General features: G+C 39.3%; 1 protein-coding gene and 1 long non-coding RNA gene across 4 annotated transcripts; one reads left to right on the top strand and one right to left on the bottom strand.

Moving 5' to 3' along the window:
- Positions 1-843: 843 nt before the first annotated feature.
- On the bottom strand, positions 844-24,612 carry REEP5 (receptor accessory protein 5). Its single transcript, XM_067315165.1, has 5 exons — positions 24,413-24,612; positions 23,943-24,036; positions 10,094-10,232; positions 4,866-5,034; positions 844-3,476 (listed from the first exon to the last, which is right to left on the bottom strand). Exons 1-5 carry the CDS (start codon positions 24,528-24,530, stop codon positions 3,427-3,429), a joined length of 570 nt encoding a protein of 189 aa, XP_067171266.1. The 5' UTR covers positions 24,531-24,612; the 3' UTR covers positions 844-3,426.
- On the top strand, positions 4,993-16,614 carry LOC136995268 (uncharacterized). Of its 3 annotated transcripts, none has more exons than XR_010886802.1 (4): positions 4,993-5,075; positions 7,008-7,143; positions 9,644-9,780; positions 16,393-16,614. It is a non-coding gene; the product is annotated as an uncharacterized lncRNA (long non-coding RNA). The 3 variants fall into 3 exon arrangements; XR_010886801.1 differs by lacking the exon at positions 16,393-16,614 and adding an exon at positions 16,309-16,386; XR_010886800.1 differs by lacking the exon at positions 16,393-16,614 and having other exon boundaries at positions 9,644-10,084.
- Position 24,613: the final 1 nt, after the last annotated feature.

Raw genomic sequence — 24,613 nt, 5'->3', positions numbered from 1 at the left:
CAATTGATTGTACAAAATTGACAAGACTGGAATGCAAACTCAAGACACTTTCTTAAGTTTGTCAAATTAAAAAAGCTGTGAGGTTTTGACCTGGCAAATATTAGTTATGTCTTCTGCTACTTACAAGAAGGTATATTCTTTGTGAACTATCTTGCTTTGTTTTGATAATTTCAGTTTTATTTTAGTATCATTAGTGGTGTTTGCATCATTGTGAGGTTTTTATTGCTTTTCTCTGCCTAAGAACTTTTGTTCTGCCTGATGAATTTGGAAATGTATGGGATAAACTGGAAGAAATGTCCTACTTAAACTTCAAGCAGAAAGAACTGTAAGTGTAACCACTCCTACCTGTCAATAACTGCGGTATTTTTTTGTCTATAACACTTATGGAAGACTAGAAAATTAATAGGAGAGGAAAAAACAGTCTGAAATACCTGTAGTTTATACTGTTTCTTGTATACATTTCTAAAGGACCCTGTATTCCTGGGACCTAGCCCTTTGTAATTCCTCAGGAAAGCAAGGCTATGAAGCCTGGAAAGCTGTGTTGCGCTGGCAGTCTGTTATGGTGCTCACTGTTCAGGTCTGTATTCCAAACTGTTCTGTTAAGGTCTGATGCTCTAGAACAGCTACATTGCACCATGAGATCTAGTCATAATAGACTAGATAAATAAAATAAAGTGGAAGTACTTCCATCATGCTTTTATAAGAGTTCCTACTAGTTCCACAGTAATGAAGTTTGGGTAGAAAAGTGAGTATCCTGTAAAGACATTCTGCCTTTTAAACTAATTAGGTTTCTCCATTTGTTGAGGTATAAGATTCTTAAGAAATACTGAAGCAATTTACCAGTCCTGTCAGAATCTCTTTATTTGTATCCATTTTTATTTAGCATATACAATTTCAGCACAGACATTGAGTAGAAGTGTCTATTAACATTGTCCTATAAATGTTGTGAAGACGACTTTGAGAAGAGCACTGATACGAGGGGCCAGCCCAGTGGAGTTATTTGCAGGAAAGGGTAACTTGCTGCAGAAAATACTGTTTTTCTTAAGACAGCACAGTTAGTTAGTACTGCATCTTTACTTTTAACTAAAGTCTTCCCAGAAGTTTCTCAGTCTTTCAGAAAAGAATCACCCTTTCTTTGAGGACATGATATGCTTAGTTCTCAGAATTAAATCGTTGTAGAAGCCCATGAATGTTGCAGGTGATCATTTCTTGTTTGCAACAGTGCAAACGAGATCAAGTTATATTAACAACTTGCAAACAGGTGGTAGTTCTACCTTCAAGTAGAAATCTGATAAGGAGTACAAACTTAGCTGTTGGATCAAGAAATACTGGGTTGTAAATATAGGAAGTTGATCTAAAGCCCAACTGTTAAGTTCTCTGAGAAATGTAAATGAATGTTCACTCTAACACTTACTTACCTAAAAGTGTTTTATCTCATTGATAATGGTGGAATTTTAAAGAACTGATGATCTGTTTGAGAATTAAGTTTTGTCTCTGCTACAAACTTGGATAGTCTTGGAAAGTCTCAGACTTACAAACAGCTTTTAGAAAAGCAGTTTGAGTAGTTCTTTGTACCTAAATCAAATACAGTATTAAGTGTAAGTATCATTATTTAAGATCATTTATTTTATGAGGTGAAACTAAATTACACTGACCACGTATGACTGCTATGCATGTAATGTTTAAAATACAACATTAGGATTTAGTATGGATTGCAAAGTTCAGTGGGCTAAAGACAGAGGAAACTAGTACAAGAAATCAGATTACTTAAATTGTGAGTCACTTAGCATTTACTACTTGCTCACATCTACAGCTTTGCTGTAAACTTTACTCTTTGCAGTACATCCATTCATAACAAAAAGCTGCCATTGAATAATCAGCCAAATGTATTCATTTACATACTGCAGTATTCTGTATTCTTCCTTCAAATGACAAACCGTGTATGCTGTAGGACAGAAAACAATGCACGGTGGATCTCCTACTTCCCTACTGTAGTTGCTCTTTGACAGCTGTAGGTGCTGTCTTACCGAGTCAGTGCTGTGTTTTCCAGCTTAGTCTAAAGAGCTTACTCTTACGACACTATTACCTCTGTTCTTATAATAGGTATCTCTCAAATTTAAAACTGATCTGCTAAATAATAGTGCATGCTTCATTCTTTTACAGTTCTAGTCCCTGAAAATTTAGAGGGAATGTTTATATATCAACTTGTGGAAAGCCAAGAACCTTCAGTGCCTATCTTACGGTTACAACCTAATCAATTTAGGATAGTGGACCTAGAAATCACTTTTTATCATATCAAAAATTTAGGCTTACACTTCTCCATATTCTGAGTTCAATTCTATTCCATGAATTGAAAAACAATGTATTTTTGTAACAACTTTGCTTGCACTCATACTGATTGGTCAGGAATAGATCAAGTAATCTAGACAACAGCATCCCTTTTCTTCAAAAAGGGTCAGTGCTCATACAGAGTTGTTCCTAGCACAATCAGAACAGACTGCAGATTTTTTATGAGCAGAAAAAGCTCACAGAGGTTGTGGTGCTAATTATTGATGTAGTTCTGGGGACTGACATCCAGGGCAGTAACTATTTCAACAGGACTTTAGAAAAAAGTGCTTGTAATAGTATCACTCCTTAGTGAAAAGTGGTTTGTGCTTTTGAGTGTGATCTTGCAAGGCACTCTATTTTCAATTTTAGATGACAACTTTTAGCAAGAAAAGGCAGGGAGTTGTACTTTAGTAATCTTGTGCTCTCAATTTAATGCATCCATTTCTGGCAAATTACTTCACACTTATGTAAGCTGGATCGCTTGAATGAAGTTACTCTTTCCTATATTTAGTATCTATCCATTTAAGAATTCACACACTGTACCAAATACTGTAAGTTACAATGAAACATGCAACAGTGAATAATCTCTATTATCAGGTGCCTAGAACAGTTTCATCATTTACAACTTCATTAGTGGGGAATACATCCATTATGCCACTTCTCAATAATTCCCTGCATATTCAAGAAAATCCTTTCAGGCTATATTTTCCTCATACAAAAATTTTATGTTACCAGACACACCACAGTTGAAGTGTTAAGAGTAATTACATGCACAAAGAGACAACTAAAGTGCAGAGCCTGTGGGATATATATTTTTTATTTATGTTATTGCAGAAGGTGATTACTGAAAGATTTCTTCTGCATGAAGATGAATAAAATACTTTCAATAAGCTTCAGATGCTGCCCACTGCATTGTTTTTAAATAAAAATGCTTACTTTCTATACAGACAACAGCAAAGTAGTAAGCAAACTTGCAACACATTCCTTTAATATCAAAATGTTTCCAAGGCAACATTATTAAAGTTATACCACAGTCCCCAGTAACATCAAGCTCTATAAAGGAGGTGGTAGGGAAACGTTCTTTATCCAGTTAATAGTTTAAGTGCTCTTCTTCTCTTCACCCAGCAAGTTCACTGTTGCTTTTTTGGCTGCAGGAAAAAAAAAAAGTTTAATTTTAGTGGCCTACAAACCAAGTGGCCTATGCAGTGTTCTTGAGCTGCATAAAAATTTTATCTTCCTCTTAAGTTACAAAATAAACATAATAGTTTTAGAGTGTGTGCGTGCATGCATGCATATATATATATGTGTGTGTGTGTGTGTATGCATAGATGATACTGATAATGTAAGGCTTTTCAAGAATAAATTGTGCAGTGAACCTAAACCATACATGAGGAGCAGCACAATAAACAGCACAGACTGTCTTACTACTATTTTAAGGAGAAAATAGGGCTACTCACAATCTTTAGGACATCCAGATTCACAGCAAGAAGTTACTACCAAGCTGATGAAATAATGTTTTCTTAAAAAATATATACATATGTGCAAATTTTTGTATCTAAAAATAGGAAAGAGGAGTAAGTGATGGAATGAAGACAGAAGAATCCTATGTGCGAGATGGAAAAATATTCTTTAAGATATCTCCCTAACAATAATGACTCAGTGAGGCTCGTACAGCAAAAATTCCAAGAATACCAGAGAAAGGCAGATCATTGAAATACTGATAGGAAAAATGGCAAGTTAGGTAAGAGGAAATCACGCTGCATGTGGTGTTTGGGGGAAAGGAGATTTAAGGTGCTCTGAAGTTTCTTCTCAAAAAATTTCAAATTAAATTTAAATAAACCTTTACTTCAGCTACTACAGCTACTTAATACAATTCCTTTTCTTACTTGTAAAATTATCATCAGACATTTTAGAGCATAAGGGTCCAGTTTAGATTGCAAAGAAATAAAAGCAGAAATTACACAATTAAGCCATTTAAAAAAAATTAAAATTTTAATTTATTTAAAAGTTGGCTCAGAATCCTTTGATTTCCAGAGGAGGGAAAAGTACAAATACTTATATAGACAGGAAAACTTAACTTCACATGTTGCTGTTTGTTGGGAGTTCAAGGATTTGCTTTACTAGATGTTTGGCAGTTCTTTCATAGTACCAGGTATTCAAGATGGTATTTCAGGAGATGCAAGAATGCACTGAAACAATAACTGTATTTACAGAAGGTATCTTGTGAGGATGTGCTGACCTGTCTCTCTACAGAGAGAGTATTTATATGGATATGTATGTTGGAAAGACACATGAGCTAATTAGCTATTTCATACAATTAATAGCTTGCTTTCATCAAGCATAACTGCACTTCTAGAAGCTAAAATTGACTGCAATCCTCTTTTCTTGGTACCTTCATCCAAATTTAACTTCTCCATTAAAATTTATATAATCTTACAAAATTTTCTTCCAGAGCCGATAAATATGAACTTTAATATTAGAGTTGCAAAGGTGAACTCTTTCTAATTGATGTGATTAGTGAATGGTCTTTTCCTCACCTTCTTTAGTGATGGTATCTGCAGTTTCTGCAGCCTTGTCTTTCAGGTCTTTAACAACACTGTCCAGCTGAGCTTCGTGCTTCAGGAAGAAAGGGCGGATAATTCGATGATAGAGAAACTCTGCCCCATTAGAAGGACTTGGAGACATGCACCACAACAAGAAGCCACACTACATGGAACAAGGACATCTGCATTAGTACAGGAAAGGAGGTAGGAGACAGAAGGTGTAGCCAGTCATCTTAACTCTGTCACAGATTTGAGTATATTTAAAGCAGTACGTGACCTTCATTTTGCATGGTCACAGCCTAATAAGTATACCTATCAGTATTGTTTCATATAATGAACCTTACATCGGAATAATTTCATATTGATAGGATAAAGGAGGAGGGCTGTAGTGATAAAGCTAATCTGTTAAAAAAAAAAAAAAGCTTTTTTTTTTTTTTTAGTTTAGTAGTATAAAATCTAATTAGACAAAACATTAGTCTCTCTAGCTAGGCATGACTGAAGGTGTAGATCCCTCAATCACTTAAATGCAGCCAAAACATATTCCTGTCCTTTCTACTTCCTTACTTTGAAAATGCCGTAGGGGGATGAATGGGATGGTGTGCACCCCAATGTTAAAACTGACACGAAGATAGGGTAGAACCAAACTATGCATAGAGCATAGACATGGGAAACACTTTCAGATTGCACAATTTAGGTATAGCTTTTATACCACCATCTGCTGGGGGAAGTGGGGAGAGAAAAGAAAGGTACTATTTTTGCATCTTAAAAAGGGGAGTGAAAAGACAGCTATTCCGTGTATTACAAATATCTGTCTTCACCACTGGAGCACCTTTTATTTGGCGTCTGTTCCACTGTTACATAAAATAAAAAGTTAGCTATGCAAACAAGATCAAAATACTCCAAGAATGGCAAGTCCCTCAACTAAATTTGCTTCTGCTCTGCAAGTATATACAAAAATGTTTTGCAGTGATAAAACTTCAACAAAATTAGGCAGATTTTCTCAACAATAGTACGGTTCCTTCTAGACACAAAGAGTACACTATTATCGGATGTCACAACCCTCTCCAGCGAATAAAGGCAGAACAGCTTCTCAGAGAAGACCACTTGAGATTTTCTTAAAAGACAAATCAAAACCACCACAGCCTCAGACAAAATATGCTTTGCTTTAGACATGATTAAGCATTTGAGGATTTCAACATCTTTTTGTGAGGGGAGAGAGAGAAGAAAAAAAACAAAATCTGAACTTTTCCTCCTGGAAAAAAACACACCCAAATACGTAGGGTAGACACTAAAAATACAAAATATCAAACTAATCATTTAAACTACAGTAAAAGTGTAAGCAACTTAAATTTTGCATTTAAATTAAAGTGATAATGCCACCTTTTAATACTGTTGGCAAATGGCACTTCTTTTAATAGCTCAGATTTCAAAAGTTTTCCAGTATACATATCTTCACATAACAGTATCTCCAGCAGACAAAGAGATAGCGAAGGCATGTTTCAATGAATGCACCAGGGCTTCTGAGAGAAAGCAAAGCTTTTTACTTATTTATGAGGTTTCCAGTATACTGCATAACATAAAAGCATTTCCTAGAAATTGATCTGATTACAGTATCCTTTCAGAAATCCACTGTGTCTAGCTAGACATTTCTGGCTCCTTCCTTCTCCTCATACTTTTGATTTTCCACTGGAAAACTGCAAAGACAAAGCCACACCCAAATATTACTTTGTCACATAAGAAACTTCTGAACAACAATTTGACCATTACAAGGTGACTAAGTCAGTAGAGGTTATCTTAAAAGGAAGGTTCTGATGTGAGTTTAACAAAAAGAATAAAAATTCTTTTGAATTATGAAAACCACATAGTCTTCTTCAGATAAGCCTTCCAAATATTTTGGATTATCTTCCCTCTGTTCTTCCTCAGATAAGGGATATTGAGATTGAAAATCCTACATGTTCTGCTGTTCAGACATGTGAAATTTTGGCCTAGTTTTCACTGCAATGCACATCAAGATAAAATTTCTCTCTGTTATGCCCATCTCTTGAAGTAAAGATCTTTAACCTCCTGCTTCTGGAAGAGATTGCTACTCTTTTCTTTTTTTCTTTTTTTTTTTAAGGCCATTTTTCCTTCCCCTAGATAAAACCATTTATGATATATTTGGAGCTGGAGAGGTATCTTGACAGGATGTCTCTTCAGAAAGTACAGCTCTTTCCTGGGGAGAACAACTGCATTCTATGGAAGATTTTGCTAAACCAATTTAACATCCTTTTAGGTAAGCTTTAAGCTTTTTCTTTCAAGTATGTGGTTGTCACAGAATGTATCAGAATGACTTAAAAGTAGATGTTTTCCCAGAAGAGAAAGAAAGGTTTTTTAAAATAGAGTTTTTCAAAGTAAAGTGCCTACCAATGAGAATGCCTAGCATTCAACTCAAGGGGCATTTCAATTAATTAAAAGAAATAATTCAGCACACAATAAAATATGGCATTAGTAAGTAGCAGTTGCTGTAGTCTCATTAAGCATGTTCAGAGAAAATAAAAGCAAGAAGTGATGGAATACTTATTTTCAAAAGCTTCTATTTATTTGGGACATAATATAGCATAAAGTATATAGCATAAAGTATATTGTGCTGTTATCTTTCATTAAAAGCTGAGAATTATATTGATTTTATTTCCTGGAAAGAATAACTGGCTAACCACTACAAGTTATTTTACTTGTCCCAATATAGATAGATGTTATTTAGCTCTCCTTTCTTTTAGGAAATCCCTCAGCTATAAGTCCAACTTCCCCTGAAATTAAAAGAACTCAAAGTTACCTTTACTTGCCTAGGAACAAAATTAGTCATTTTGATTTTACAGTCTTGTCCCAATCTAGTCAAGGAAAAATTAAATCTTTTCCAGTTACAGATTTTTTCTCAAACAAACCTATTACTTTTGAAATTTACTGAAACAGACGATTAAACATATTTTCAAGAGAATATGTACCAAAGTTGCAAATCTCAGTCTTTTCAAAACTTGAGAGTGTCAGACTGCTAAACCTAGTTTATTCTTCCCTAATCTTTTATGAAATTTTAAAATTACATAGATCATCAAACCTAATATGGTTTGTAAAAAGAGGCTGAGAAAACTCAGACTATGAAAAGTTTTAACTGGGGGGAAAAAAGGTATTATACTCTTTGGGTGCCTGCAGTTCAGCCACAGGAAGGAATGGTGTTCATGGAACAGAGTTACTTCCATTATGCAGTTACCTGAGCTAGATTTAAAACACTTGGATCTGGTGCTAATACCTGTTCTTGCCCTGGCAGCACAAAACAGTGTTCAACTAGTTTCTGCGCTACAACAGATGAAGTGATTGCAGCTAGGAAACATGGTGTATGATCCCATGACCAGTTCCGTGCTTCTACAGATAGAATACTATCAAAACCCAAAACATGCCTTACATGACTGCAGATGTGAACTCAACTGACTACTTTAGTCATTAAAACAAGGTGTTTGTTTTCATAAAAGTGAAATAGCTTTTTAATGGAAATCAGTAATTAAGTGCATAGGGGGCAGGGGTGAGAGGAGAGAACCCCTGTCTTCAAGTCAAAAGCCCTGAAGTCAGTCTGCTACATTTGAAGTGCTACTGCCCTCACAATGAAAACTCCTACTTCATTTGACTGAGTGCCTCTTAGTAGCACTTTACATAATATAACCAGTATGAAGTATCTGCTGGAATTCTGTTCTGAAATAGTATTTTAGTATTTGAAGAAAGAACTATTAGTAGGCTCTGGAGTCTCTTCCCCTTCCACTTTCAAGAATACTCCTAGAATAACCTCTGCTACTTTCTTTGACTACACTATGTTAATGCCAAAGAAATCATTAAATAATCAAGAGATATACTGAAAAAGAGGGAAGCAGATTACATACTCACAAAATTTTTTTTTCTTGAGTTGTACACATTTCCTGTGCTTTAGAGAACAATGAAGATAAATAGAAAATAGGCATTACTAAAAAAATAAAACACAAGAAAACCCAAAATAGTTCTCAGCTGGAGAACAAAAGTATATGCAAACATAGTAACATATTTTCAAAGGAGTGCTTCAGCATGCCTTGTATCCATCTGTAAAAACTCCTAGTGCACTTAAAATTTTAAGGTTGCAGAGCTTAAGCTCTGAATTGCAGAAATATGGGAACACCTAAGATCAGAGTTTCAGTCCTGCGTATCAAAGTATACAGAAACTGCAAGTAGCCAAGACTCAGTCCAGAGTACAAGCTACAAGATGTACAAAATGAATGTCAGTATGCAAATTTAGCATATTTGAAACATGAAAGAGACTTTGAAATTTGCATGTATGACATATCTGGGTTTCCATTTCATAAGATCATAAAGGAAACCTAGAGACACCACGAACTATACTACAAGAGGTTTTAGTCACAGCTGGATTGAAAGTGCCGAGCTGTGGGCTTTCCCCTTTTTTCCACAAGCAAGCTCTCCCATCCTTCCACCCAGTTAGCAATGCTTTCTGATTCTCAGCCAAAGCCTTCCGCCTGCCTTTGCATCACAAAAGCAAATCTCTCCTTCTCTCCACTACTGACAGCAAATACTTTTATGTACATGTCCCTTCTGTGGCTACCCTAGAAAGCCGTGCATTTATCTTAAATGCTTCCTTCAGTTATTTTGCTTTATGCTGAACTGAGAAAAGTATCTTACTGTTCATGCCACCACTACATGTAAATGTGGTATTTCTGGTACAGTATTATCAAAGCCATCTGTGTTTGGTCTTCACTTGCTAGGTCAGCTTGAATTTCAATTGCATGCTCTTCAGAAAGGGTGTTGTGCTGGCATGAAGAAATCCTTGACACCTTTTTTATCACCAAGACATTAGGAAAGAAGATCTAAAAATGCACTGTATGAATTCAGAACTGTTAATGTGAGTATACATCATATACATACATATACTGGCTTTCAGCTGTACATCTGCAATAGCCTCTTCTTTCCTAAAACACCACAGTTCTTTCCTTGCCATCCACCCCAGCTTCCCCTCTTGCTTCACCAAAGTATCAGCCTTAGGCAGATCATTTTCACAGTACTAGAGTAACAAATTACATGTAATCAGCATCTAAAAATAAGGTGTGACTGTGAATGATTCCAGGGAAATTTGTTGTCATCTATTTGTTCTGAAAACATTAAACCAGGTACATCAGAAGTCTTGTTTTAGGGGAGAAGGAAATGAATTAACCTACCTTTAGCATGTAGTAGAAAGGGAACCAGGACAGAAAGATATCAGAGAAGAATTCTGATATGCTGAAAATACCATACACAACCCAGTAAGTCAGCCACTGTGTGTCATCATCTTTGTTGGGGCTTTCAATAGCTTTGATTCTGTGAAGAAAACAAAACAAGCGAGCAGGTCAGTAGTGCCGGTTTTATCTACAATGGTGAGGTTTTTATGTCTTAGATTGGTTGTTACCCATGAATTCCCATGATTTAATTTCTCTATATGCTGTACAAAAGAGACTTAAACAGTATCTATCATACAGACAGTGGGCCCATGATCTTTGAATAGCAAAGCCTTTTTCTACATGTAAGGCTCAAAAGAGAAAAGATACTTGAGCTATTCCTAGCTCTGTGGTTAAAAAAAAAATAAAAAAAAGCAAGCCTCCTCACCTATCAATTAGTTGGAGAAAGGAAGAGGGGAAAGTATTTGGTCAGTTCTGCATGCATCTACATTAACATTTTAAATTTAGTTCAGGATTTTGAAGTGAATCTTAAATATCTTTACTTATCATATATGTGAGCTAGATTCCTTTTTGAAAAGATAAACCAGAAGATGTGCTCTAACTACTAACAAGCATTTCCACTTCGCTTCCACAGAAGGAAAATAGAGCTTGTGCAAAGTAACCTCCCCCAAACATGGGTAGTGTGGACTGCAGATCTGCAGCAGCGACTGCTTTGCTCTATAAATCCGCTACTATAGAACTTGCAAATTAAGATGTAGCCTATGTTAGCAAGAACAGTGCAGAACAATCCCTAGTAAAGTCTTGGGGTTCCTATTTAATGACTAAATGCCTTTTTGTTCTCCAACTTCTAGGAGAATGTAGTTCAGGTTTATACAGTTTTAACAATAAAATAGCTTGAGTAAAAATGCACATGAGTTTTCTTTAGTAAAAGAAGTAAAGCAGAGATTCTATACTTGCTAAGTCCTAGACTACTACCATAAAAAGTTCACAGAATGGTTGAGGTTGGAAGGGACCTCTGGAGATCATCTAGTCCAACCCCCCTGCTCAAGCAGGGTCACCTAGAGCATGTTGCACAGGACCCTGTCCAGACAGCTTCTGAATATCTCCAAGGGTGGAGACTCCACCACCTCTCGGGGCAACCTGTTCCAGTGCTCTGTCACCCTCACAGTGAAAAAGTTTTTTCTCATGTTCAGATGGAAGCATCTGTGTTTCAGTTTGTGCCCGTTGCCTCGCGTCCTGTCGCTGGGCACCACTGAAAAGAATCTGGCTCCATCCCCTTGGCACCCTCCCTTCAGATATTTGTACACATTAATAAGATCCCCTCTCAGCCTTCTCTTCTCCAGGCTAAACAGGCCCAGCTCTCTCAGCCTTTCCTCATAAGAGAGATGCTCCAGTCCCCTAATCATCTTTGTAGCCCTTCGCTGGACTTGCTCCAGTAGTGCCACATCCCTCTTGTACTGGGGAGCCCAGAACTGGACACAGCACTCCAGATGTGGCCTCACCAGGGCTGAGTAGAGGGGGAGAATCACCTCCCTCAACCTGCTGGCAACACTCTTCCTGCTGCACCCCAGGATACCATTGGCCTTCTTGGCCACAAGGGCACATTGCTGCCTCATGCTTAACTTGGTGTCCACCAGCCCTCCCAGGTCCTTCTCAGCAGAGCTGCTTTCCAGCAGGTCAGCCCCCAACCTGTACTGGTGCATGGGGTTTTAGAAGAAAATGCTAGCAAGGGTGAATTTGATAATATGAAACTTGAGAGTATTAAAAAGCATTTATCCTCTCCACTCATGCCATAGGATTAAAATTTGTATACTCTGTTTAATGAATTTCATTTCAATTCTCTTATACTTTTATTCCCTTAATATTAAACATGTTGCTGCTGAAGCAACATCTGTGGGATGTGCCAGAAGTGTAAAGTTTTCTTTTAAAATCTGTAATAAAGATTGACAGTTAGGGAGATTTAGAGAGTGGAAACTACAGAGAGAGAGCTATCTGTGAGTACACTTCCTGCTTTGTGAATTCACAAACCCTTTGGAGTGTGTCCCTTCCTAGTTCTATAAGTTAAGAGAAAAAAAATCAATCATGTGGCATGTTTTAGAAGAAGTACTGGCATACCCACCACACAAACATGCGCACACACACACACACACTCTTAATTGGCTTAGCTACTGGACTGAATTACTTTGAAACACCATATGATGATTTTGCACTTGCATTATACTTATGTATTATTTCAGTTAGAGCCTATGGCTGTCAGCAAGGTCCTCCGTAACAGCCCTTGCCCCACACTATTAAGCACAACAAGGTGTGGTTGTTAACATACCACATCAGCCCAGCTGGAAAAACAGGTTTGCCACAGGTGGACAGCAGCAGGTCTGCTTACTGCTGTTCCTAACAACACAGCATTAGGAAACAGCAGTTCCAGGCACTTTTCTCAAAGGCAGTGCCAACTTCACTACCTCCTGCCCTCCCACTCTAAACCACATTTTTTCCTAGGCCTGCACCTCTCTTTCAGTTGTTCTAGTATCACTGGATAGGGAGCTCTACAACAAACAGGAGGTGAGGGAGAGGGTTACTGGTCTGAGCTGTTTTCAAAGTGTGAAACTACACTTCTGGAAGGAAAGAAAAAAGTACAAGTAACTAGTAGGGAAGTTACAGTGTTGAACAAAGGGACAAATAAAGGAGAGAAGTGAATTAACTGCAAAGTTTCTCAGTGTTACAGAAAACTTGCAGCAGGCCTTATGTGCATGAATTATTCTGGTTCTGCCTCCATTAGAGGCATTTATATTGATGGATATTTCAGATTTCATAACATGCATGTTTGTGAGAGAATGCTCAGCGGTGAAACAGCTAACAGTCTTGCTATTTTCCAGTCATTGTTTGAAGCCATCCACAGATTAAGGAGACATTGTTTAATTTTTGTTGACATTATTAAAGCCATCTTAGAAATCATGAAAATTAGAAATTTTCATCAAAAAGCTTAGAATCTCCACTGCTGTAGCAAAGGGCAGATGACATGATATCGCAGTGCTAATAAGACATATTTTATTAACTTATTTTCTCTCTTACAAAAATGAATGACCTTTAAGAGCTCCATAAGTGCAGTGCTATAGGTGTGCCCCATCTGAATTTTCACCATCTGCTGCTGTACTTCCTTAAGCTGATGTCCAGCCTAGTCAAATCAGAGAATTGGAACTGACTGCCTCTATATGGACCTTAAACAAAGATCCCTAATAATAAACAAATAATAAAAAAAAAGTATCAGATTTAAGAAGTTAGGCAGATAGACATTTTTTCTTGTCTGTCAGGCATTCATTGACTTTTAAAGTACTTTAGCTTCATAGGTATACCTGTTCAACATATGCTTATGTCTACAACATATCCACTCATCCAAAAATCTCAAGATATGGCATCCTTTGCTCCAAAGTATTCATGATCTCTGAATAAGTCCTGATAGCACCTACCAGGCAGCACTGCCAATCTTGCAAATTTCAGTCAAACTGTAATGCTGTGAATCCTCAAGTGCTGAAGCAATAAATGCAAATAGAAACTATTTTTTTTATAACTATGAATTACTAGCCCTGATGGCATTAGAGAAAAACATTTGAAAACACTAACCCCAAGGACATAGCACTAGAATAATTAATTTAAAAAAAATTAAAGCAACTCTAATGATATGAATGCTGGCAACACAGAAAATGAGCCACCCCCAAAATCCTGTCCTTTAAGCTTAGGAATCACAGGACCACTAAACTGGGGGAGAGAAAGGCTGCCCTGTAGCCCAGCCAAGCAAAAGTCAAATTATTACTTGATCTTGAGAACTGTTATTTTCATTGCAGCTTGTGTGCTATACATGGTATCCTACAGTTTTCTCATTCTTCCTCCTGGAGGTGCTCAGAATTCTAAAAAATAAGGATTGCTTTTATCAATGATAAGGAAATTATGAACAAGACACTTTTATGGTCAAATGCTCACAAAAAGTAGTTCTGCAAGTGGACAAAAAATTGTCTGGTTTAACCATCTGATGTGTGGCATTAAATCCAACACCATCCAGATGCTGTTTTCTTGCATGCTGTGGAATCCAATGCACAAGCCAATCTTCCTCCTGTAATGGTCTGATCTAGATATCATAGGACAAGTTCACCGGGCAGACACCACCACACCCACTAAGGTATCAGCCAGCAATGTCAGCTCAGAAAAGTACAAATTGCATCTGTTAGCGATGTCTCCAGCCCTAATCCCACTTAGCTGGCGGCGGGAGGAGGGGGTGGGGAAGAATAGATGAAGCAGGGCCATCAGTGACTAAAAGTTTTAACTGCAGTCAAGGAAAGGCAAGTATCTGATGAATGTTCTGCCTCAGAAAGGGGAAGAATATGTCCTTCAGCTGAGCGTGCCAGTGTGAATCCATATTCTAGCTCTTCTCTATTTAAAAATAAAAGGAAAAAAGTTATCTCCATCCTTCCCTACTTATACAGTATTTCAAGAGTAAGTCACAGAATATTCAATTCATATTCAAGAATCAGCAAGTACAATGTAGTTCTATAAAATATCCGAAATGTTTTTTGTCATTTGTAACTATTTTCTTTTCAACATCTGAATCTCACTATAATTAGACCGAACTTTAGTAACTTATTCTGTAAGAAACTATTGGACCTCTGTAATGTTCTGTGCAACTAACTTTAGGAGACAATGTGTGCACTACTTCAAGCCAAGAATTTTTTTTTCCCCCCATGTTAAATCATGAATCGATCAGTGTAATACTCTAAATGCAATCTCCATTAGTAAGTGAAAGCATAGAGATCAGAGAGGAATGCAGATCATGAGACACTGGCACTAGAGTCAAATTTAGAACAGCCTTCTTGTAATGGTTATTTGTACATCATAAGAACAAATAAGTCAGTCCCAGTAGCGCATAACATTACAATCTCCTAACAAAAAAAAACAGAACATCCAAAACCTAGAGTTTCAAATTTAAAAAAGAAAAGAAGAAATACACTGTCAGTTTTTTATCACTGCAAAGGATTTTATATAGTGTTTATACACTAACTGTAGAGGACTTTATTTAAAGCCTCTAACAACTATTTACAGTAGCACGTCGGAGGTAACAGTAGTCATTGTGAACACCTTCCAGGAGACTGGATAGTGAATTTTCCAGCTCAGTTATTTTAAAAACAGATGTTTGTCCAGTAGAGAAAATGACCTGCCATGGGCCAGCACTGCCACTTGTACAAGCAGATGGTGACCCAATTGAAAACTTCTTGGCTGGGTTCATTTCTGGCAAGATCTCTTCCCTGATAACCTGCTAACTGCTGAGGCCAAAGAAGAAGTGCTGAGGCTGCCATTTTCTCTGTCAGTCCAGGGCTTTATGTAGGTACATTCATTTATGTAACTACAGTCTCAGAATACCAGTTCAATTTTGATTGTGTGTGTCTCAGAATCAGTCAAACTGAATTCTAGATTGAGTGTGGTTATTTTTTCCTGTTACCTGATAATAATACATACTGGTCTAATTTTAGTAAGTTGCCAAGTTCAGTTCATTCACGTAAAGCATCTGGCTCCTTTTGACAAAAATAAGATCTTTTCCAGGAAGAGACTGTTACACATTCCTAAATTAGCTCCAGCATAACAAGTTATTGTTAGTGTTAATTCACACATACAGTACTCACAGAGAAAGTTTATTGTAATTTCACTGGTTTGGAGGCTGGGCTTTTTTGAGCTGAGTCCAGTTAATAAGATGTGGAAGCCAGAGACCAAGAAAGACATACCAAAATCTATTAGTCTAGTGTCATGTAAAGCGATCACTCAGAACCCTGCAATCTACAAGGCATACCTGATGACTCTTATAAAGGTACAAATACACAATTTAATACAAAAGATATAACAGGAGCCTCCAGTATAAGCCAAGAAATCTTTGGTGCACAGTAAGCCACCCATGCATCAACCTATGTATTTCATACCACACTGCAGTGCTTATACTAAACCCAGTGCTCATGCTGTAGTTAAAGAAGAGAAACCATTTTGTTCATCCTTCCTTCAGTTTTCTAGTCAGTGATACACTGCATGAGTAGGCAGGCATATTTTTGACCCTCCTAGTTGTGCATGGCACTTTTTTTAACTTGAAAAAAATGAAATTCCCTGTATTTCTAGATCTTATACTTACCAGTGCATCTCAACTCTTTGTAGCAGTTTGTTGGTATTCAAAAGTAATTTACTTTTAGCTCTCCAGTCATCCCTGTGGGATCAACACTCAGCTGTAACACAGACCTCCTAATTATGGCACCTCCCTGTCATCCTCATTTCAGACCCATCTTGGCAGGCTGCCTCTGTGACATCTGGCATCACTTCAGTGAAGGAAGTACCTGTTTATTTGTATTTGCCTTTTTACTTCTTCTTTTTCATCCAGCAATTAAAAGCCTCATGTCTTCCATCTTTCTTTCTCCTTACTGTATCCACTAGCAGAGCTATGCATTTCCAAATCCCAAAAACATCTTTCTGCCAAATACTCTACAATATTTGTAGATTTGCAAGCCTGCCATCTCCCCATTCTCATAATTCTCATGTATCCAGAAGATGGCAGCAGATGAACTCATGAAGGGACAACAAGGGGATTCATTGTCCATGGAGAGCCAGATATTAGTAGGAGGCAACACCAAATAATACAACAGTGGTACAAAGGCTTCCAGCTTCATTTCTTCAAAGAATGGAGACTGAGCTAGCAAGGGGAGCACAGGGCACTCTGTCTACCAGTGAAGCGAGTTCTACAAACTACATGTTAAGTCAGCACAAAGCCAGATTCCCACAAAAGCAGCAGTCCTGTCACCTCATTGTTCTCTGCTTATTCTTACTCCCTTTCTTGTGCTGGAACAAGGGTCACGTGATAGATCAGTTCCCCAGTTTTAACTCAGGTTAAAACTAGCCTCTCCTCCCCTGCCCCCCGACTTTTTTGCCAGGATAGATTAACCTTTGTCAGTTCCCCAGGCCATCTGCCAAACAGGTAACTGCTTGTTCCAGCACACTGGCCAGGCAATGCAGGCAGTGCTGCACAGCAGTGGCACCAGCACAGTTCAGTTCGCCGCTCCCCTAAAAGCTATTGGTGTACCTTCTCTAGAAAGGGAATTTGCTGCACGTCCATCCTTAACACAGGCAAGGAAAGTCACTGCTGGCTTTCATGGAGCTCACCTGTGCTTGCAGCCTCCCACTAAGCTTCACCAGCTTTACTATTGGCTGTACTTGTCTGCACTAGCAGTCAGACCAGCACTGCTACACTGTCTGCTAGCCCTGTTTTGGTAACGTCTAATTTTGTTTATATTACAGAAGTCTCAGATTGTCTTCCCTCAAGGTGCTGACAGGAAAGACAAGCAGCATGCAGTCAGGGAGTTTAGAAAAAAAATAAATCCTACCTTTGTGGTACAGACACGCTGCATTTCCACAAGAGGAAGCCACATGCTAACAGTCTGAGACACAACACTTCGGGCTTCCTCTGTATTTGTGACAGACAGTTTTGTTTGAAGAAAAAAAATGTCACCTTCAGTGACTGCCTCTCCACAGCTGGTATTGCTTAGGATGTAAGCCCAGAGATGAAACACAGTACTATTGTTTACTGAGTAGAGAAGGACTGGGCCTCTGCTATATTCTTCTAGCAATACAGAAAGAAGTTAGGTTTTCCTGTCAACCTATGTTGCATGGTGGAGACTATATTCAAGTGTAATTTTATTACAGCTCTAATACTGTTTTTCAGCTTTATTTAAATTCTAAATTTAAGTTTTATCTAATGTTCACAGACCCTCACACACAAGATCTCATGGAATATTTGTTTTCCTAAAAGCAGAAGGCAGCCTCATTATTCTCATCCAAAAATTCCCTAAATATAAATTTGTATCATTGTATGCACAAAGACAGTAGGTGCCCTTCCTTTTGGGACAGCAAGATGTTGCCAGCTCTCCTATGTTTAAGAGTTTCATAGCTGTGGAGAAAAACCTCTAAAATGTAACCAAAATACATGACCAAAACAAAACAAACAAGAAAATAAGAACTGCAACTAACAATAATCCACTATTTTTTCTAATCTCATTTTTGAGTCCAGCTCAATTTTTCCAGCATTTAGAATTCACAATGCTACACATGAAATTTTAGAAGTATTGTGATTCTCCATGAGGAAGGGTAGCTTAGAAATATACTCCAGCAAACTCCAGCTTGTGTAAATCAAACTGTTCCATTAACCTCTGTAGGCCTGCATCAGCCAGGTATCCAGAGATCACTTCAAGAAGAGAGAATAGTGCATGCAGAGTGCAGTACTGCAGCGTATCTTGACTCAGAAGGTCTTGTGAAGTGCCTGCGTTTATTATGTCTCAAACATATCTTCATTCCCTAAAAACAGTATCTAGATCAGTTACAACCTGGAAATCTTCCAATTAGTTTAATTCTGATTGTAGACCTGTAGCACAAAGATCTTTATCTTTTTAAACTAAATTTAATATATGGAAAAGCAATTCTAATTTTCCTACAGTTATTGTTATATTAGATGCTGTCTCCAGTATGTGATCACTTGCTATCTTTTGGACAAATCATGTGCTTTCCTTTCAACCAACAGATACAGAGCTTTTATTTTAAACACATCACTCTTAAACCTAAAAGACAAAAAGCAAACAGGTTTGGGGGAAGTGACTGGCAGAACATATACAAAAGTTAAAATACTTTTTAGTGTTTGAAGCCTCATTAAAAGAGCACTGGATGGGAAAAAGAGTATAAATGAAGATAGATTTGGAAACTTTCTGCTCTTATTTAAACTGAGCATTGTGAATATGGTTACCTACATCATCTTGCTCAAATCATCTTTATAAAGCAGCAATGGAACATTATTCAAGAACATTAACATACCATGCAGCATTTTCCATGTAGGAAAAAAATAAAGCCTTCTCCTAAGTTTTTTAGGAGAAAACAAGTTTGCTGCCCTATCTCTCAACAAATAGATGAATGATTTTACATGTTCAAAGCATCCTTGACCAAAGAAAAATCACCATTCCTATTTTAGAGGCATGGAAGAGGCAAAGGAGCTAGGAAGGGGACTCAAGACCACAAGAACACTCAAAGACTTGAATTGTATGTTTCTACCTCTCCACACTCAGTCTAGATTAAGTCTTATGTACAATGACATGAGCAGCACTTACATAGCAAAAACAGCTAAATTGAAGCAACAACATAAAATTAGCCAAAGCAGAGGTATGACTGTGCTATATTGCTTTTCTCCCCTTAAGACACCAGTAATAAGTTCAGGCATTTTTACTGCCTAAAGCCATTTTCATCTTGGCAATTTTTAAACTAACGTGACAGCACTTGCGAAACTTCAGCAAATCCTTTGCATGCATTTCTTAGTCATCAAAGACTCCCTTCCTGCCCGCTCTCTCTTTTTTTCTTGGTGGTGGCTGCTAACCACCACTGGCTATGGGTAGAGCTACATTTAAACAGGCTAACTCTGGAAAGTTTAGAGAAGCAATGAAAATATTGGCAGTTTTTAAATAACTGCCAACACTCATTTCTTCCATCTAGGCTGACTATTCCCTTGTGCAGTTAAAGCTCAGCAAACATATAAAAAGTTGCTTCTATCATTTGTGGCAAAGTTTTAAATGCTGGTCTACTGCAGACAGAAAAGCCTGCAAATGAATATTAGATTTCAGTTTAAGACAAGTTACTTTGTTTCTTTACAGAGCACTGAACAGAATTAGCTGGAATAGGATCCGAATTTTATGACAAACTTTAATCCTGATTGTCTGACTTTCTGGGACGTAGCCAGATAATCTTTACTTGAAAAAGAAACTTTTCAATTTTGCCTATGTAAGAGCCTCATGGGTGGGCCCTTGATGATGACATGGCATAAAAGACCGGGATTTTTGGAAGATTTTTTTAATCACTGGAGGAAAAAAACTCCATGTATAAAACCACCATAGACTTGCACACAGCAAAGCTAAATGTGAACACCAAGGGTGATGGGGGGGGGGAGGGGGAACAGCTGTGCCTGCATGAAACAGTTACAAGTATTAACCAGGGAGTCCACCCCCCCCCCAGCCTTGGGTTGGCTTTGTGCATTCATTAGCACTCCTGGGGCGGATGCAGCACTGGCTGATGTGAAATCGGGCAGCTGCAAAGCTGCAGCGGTGTCACATATCGCTGAAGGTCACGCGCACCTTATCAGCTAGGCCTAACGAAGGGGCTGCAGTCCCCAGCACTTCTCCACTGAAGTTTGCACCTGCTGCACACACACACACACACACAATGAATACAAAGAACAGTATTTGTTCAAAGAAAGTAAACTGCCTAATTATACAGGGTGTGGTGGGCACAAACCTGCATATCCATAAAATGGTTCATGTTTCATGTATGAACAGACTGAATTCTGATCTGAGCATCCTTCTGGGTTTGTTTTTAATCTACTATTCTTTCTTTTGGGCAAGCAAAGAGGAGGGACAGTAACTATTATGACCAATGTAATCCAAAACTGAAATCCTAAACTAACAGTTAGACTTGGAACATGCGTAATGGGTCACTCATTCAGTGGCCTGTTTGGTATTTTAGCCCAACAGCAAGGATAGAGTGTGATTTCTCTCACAGCTTTTGCAGAACACAGACACCTCTCCCACCATTTAATGAGTGTCTGTTCTTCTGAAAAAGACAGAAACCTGACAAAGTATTTAGTTATTTCTCATATTAAACAATTCAGTCAACCGCAATACAGAAATGATACACTGATCTATTTCATAATAAAAGACAGTAAGTTAACTGGGAAAAAGTAACCTGTTTTTCCCTTTGGTACCTTCTCCCGAGATGTTTCACAGTTGGTCCAATTGTTGAAATGCCCGTGTAAACATCAAATTAACACTCTGCGTAATACGTTCAGTCTATGCCTCTGTTGCCTGACCTCTTCTAGGAGCCACAGCGCTTAGTTTTACTTACAGGAAGAGTCACTTGAGAGTGTTTTCAGTTGAGCTGATGTTCTGCCCAAAGTTAGGAAGCAAATCTCACTACTGTTGTCAAAGCGCATAGCAGGCTCTTCAGCTGTCTTTTCAAGAGGGCCAGACTTAATAGAAGTGAGGAATAAGCAAACCATCCCAAGTAGCACTCTTCATGCTTTGGGTCCAGAAGCATGGGGAACAGCACTCAGCAGCACCCTAACTCCCGTACAGGATCTGGAGCAGTGGAAAAGGAAGCAGGAATCTCTCCAGTAATTCAGCTTTATCCCATCATGGTTTAGCCCAGTATAAGAGCAAGCACCAAAGAGGATTCTTGTTCACAGTGAAGCAGCCCATGGTATAGAGGAGACTGAAGGCCGTCTCCCCCTGCTGCCAGGCTAACCCTGTACAGACTGGCAACGGCAGTACTTCCTATCCCAAGTTCACGCACCTTACCCCCCCAAAAAAGGGAAGCAGAATGGGACCATGAAAATATGTGCACATTAGCACTCGTTCCTGTGTCTCCTCTGCACCCGTGCTGGACTGCCAGCAGGTTTGGGGCAGACGAGCGCAGATGGCAAAATGCTACATACCAGCTCTGCATTTGGGAATGAGGACAGGGGGAGTAAGCCCACCTGCGTTGTCAGCAGGCTACCACATCCGCAGGCTGCCACTGAAAGACCCTGGCATAAGGCACACTCAGCAGTGTAATTCCTACTTTAACTTTGTTCAGTAAGAAATACTAATAATGCTCCAGGTTTGATTTCAAGCAGTAAAGATATATTTAATCTAATTTTGATATGGAAAAAAGTAGTTAAGAAGTACATGTTATTAACACATAAATAATGCTATTAAATGGCTAAAAAGATACATAGTTCCAAACCCATAGTGATGGATTACATTAAAATCTAATTTAAAAAGTATTTAAGATTATAACTAATTTTCTCCTAAAAATGTTTTAGCATTAAAAAGATACCTAAAGTGAGAGCAATAAGTGGAAAAGACAGAAATGGCATTGTATTCATGTGCATGTTATTCGCATAAATTTTTTAAGTAAAATTTGTAGCCAAGGACAATGCCACATGCACCCGCCACTACAGAAAACACAGTACTAACATCAAAGAGGTAACTTTTTATATTAAGATAAATTTAAAACATCTTCCTACATGTAGAATGGTAGACATATTACACAAAGATAAACTCAAAGTAAAATAAATTTTCCAGATTTGGAAGCAGAAGGAAATTGGAGAAGAAAACCCATTATCTGCATTTTACTTGGTACTATCTTGCCTTCACAGCTCTAAGAGCTTTTATCAGTTTATTCAACAAAGCTGTCAGTATGCAACTATTCTCTGTGCTCATTTGTATATTCACATAATCAGAAGATATATGCAAAGACAGACAGTATAAAGGCAGATTTTAAGTATAAAATATAGTCCCAAAACCAAGTTTTCAAATAAATTTAACAACTTAGATATATATTTTATGAAGTATTTATGTAAAAATTACCTCAGACATAAATTATTACATAAATATAATTCCTATGCAAATATTTTAAGGTTTTGAAGCCTTATAGGTTGATAAACTGTATTTTTACTTTCAGGTTTTAATGAAAAAAAATTATAAATTGCTTTATAAAAATTAAAATCTAAGTTTCTCTGGAGTTGTTCTTGGCCTATAATCTTCTAACTTAGTGCCCACCAGTGACAGCTTGTAGAAAAAAGTTTTATAGTTCTAAACACTGCAATCATAAGATGTTTAAAGAGGTAGTTTTAATCTTGCCAGAGTCTAAAACTAAGTCAATCTTCAATATATCTGAAAAAACACAATAGAAGGAACAAGCAAAGCAGTATATTTTGTTTTGCCCGGGAGCTAAGTACAAAGAACATATTTTTTAAAGTTGCTGACTGCATTTATGCACCGTTATTTAAAAGCAAACACTGTGTTTTAATAATCTATTGGTACAGGTGGGAAGGACTCCCATTTTATGAACATATTTGGCTACACAGAAGTTTTTATACAGTACATTTCCAAAGTCTTTTGCAGCATACTCCACTGTGGTTTTACCTAACAGGAAATCCGTTTTACTATAATAACTTGAAAATCTAATGGCCATGAAAGATATCAGATATTCTTAAAAAAAAAACTTCTAAGGAGGCTTTCCTGTGCCATCCTTTGAAAAATGAAATATTTTGAAGTCTTTTACTCCCCAAAGGTGCTTTAATGTCTTCATTTCCACCCACTCATCAGCTAGGCTATTTTGGAGTGAATGCCATTCCTTAATGCGGCACTGTCTCAGGACCCTTACACAGCGCTTTGCATTAAACATATGCTGACGCTGCATCAGTGCCCTCCTGCCACATCTGAGAGTGGACTCAACTAAAAATATCAGTATGTATTTTATCAAATGCCATTACCGCAGCAAATAGGATACAGTGATCCAACTTCCTATTAAAGATGGCGAAGCAACAAAGTCAAAGCTGAAGCATAATGCGCTATGGGAACAGATTTTCCAGTATGAAAATTACTGAACATCTGCCATCTGCGATTTATTACGTTGCGTTCGCCAGATGGGAAGAGAGCTTGTTCTTTACTTAGTGCCCAGGGGCTGTAAAAGCTACAGAAACGGGTGTGGGAGGGAACAACAAGGAGGGAAACAGGCAAAGGAGCAGCGCTGGGTGCTCGGGCCTGGGCCACGAACGGGCCGCGAGTGGGCAACACGGTTTCCCTCCACCAGCGCCCCGCAGGCGGCAGCCACGTAGACGGGGCAGAGGGCAGGGGAGCGATCCTAACGCCAAGCTGGCTCACGCTGACCCATCTCCCCGCCGCGGCCGAGCTCCGCGCCGCGGCGGCGCCCCCGGGCCCGCAGGGGGCGCCCCCCGCCCGCCCCCGCCGCCGGGCCCACTCACGAGATGTACGCGGGGTAGGCGAAGCCGATGAGGTTGCAGAGCAGCGAGGCGCCGTAGCCGATCACCAGGTACACGGCCACCGCCCCGACGACAGCTGCGCGGGAGAGAGCGGAGAGCCGTTAGCGGGGGGAGGGGGGCAGCGGCCCGCGGGGCGCCCGCCCGCCCTCACCTGCGGCGCTGAAGGGGTACATGCCTGCGCCGCCGCCGCCGGGCCCCCCCCGCGCCGCGGCCCGGACGGAGGCAGGCGCTACCCAGGGCGGAGAGGGCGGCGCCGGCCACCGGGGGGGCGCAGCGCAGCGCGGCCGGCGGCGGCGCGGGCAGGGCGCGGCCGCCCTAACCGGCGCCCCGGGCTCCCGGCCGAGCCGCCCGGCGGGGGCAGCCGCAGCGCCAGCGGCACCCGGCAGGGCCGCGCAGCCACGGGAGCGGGGGGAGGCGGGCCGGGGCCGCGCGGGGCGGCGGCGGGCACCCACCGATAGCGATGTAGGTGCGGCTGACGCCCGTCTTGCTCTCGATTTTCTCCAGCACGGCGGTCATGCAGTTCTTCTCGTGCAGGAACCTGTCAAACCGCTGCCGCATCGCCGCAGTCATGGCGAGACCGGTGCGGGCGCCCGCTGCAGCGCCTCAGCCCTGGCCCGCGGCAGCGCGCACAGCCCGCGGGCACGCGGCGGCCG

This window comes from Apteryx mantelli, chromosome Z, assembly GCF_036417845.1.
Source record: "Apteryx mantelli isolate bAptMan1 chromosome Z, bAptMan1.hap1, whole genome shotgun sequence".
Lineage (NCBI taxonomy): Eukaryota > Metazoa > Chordata > Aves > Apterygiformes > Apterygidae > Apteryx > Apteryx mantelli.
This window is presented reverse-complemented; position numbering and strand designations above follow the sequence as displayed.

Coding starts and splice junctions, on each gene's coding strand:
- REEP5 (XM_067315165.1), bottom strand. CDS start 24,530: ATGACTGCGGCGATGCGGCAGCGGTTTGACAGGTTCCTGCACGAGAAG. Junction 24,037..24,412: donor CCGCACCTACATCGCTATCG/GTGGGTGCCCGC, acceptor TCTCCCGCGCAG/CTGTCGTCGGGGCGGTGGCC. Junction 3,477..4,865: donor AGATACCATCACTAAAGAAG/GTGAGGAAAAGA, acceptor TTTTTCCTGCAG/CCAAAAAAGCAACAGTGAAC.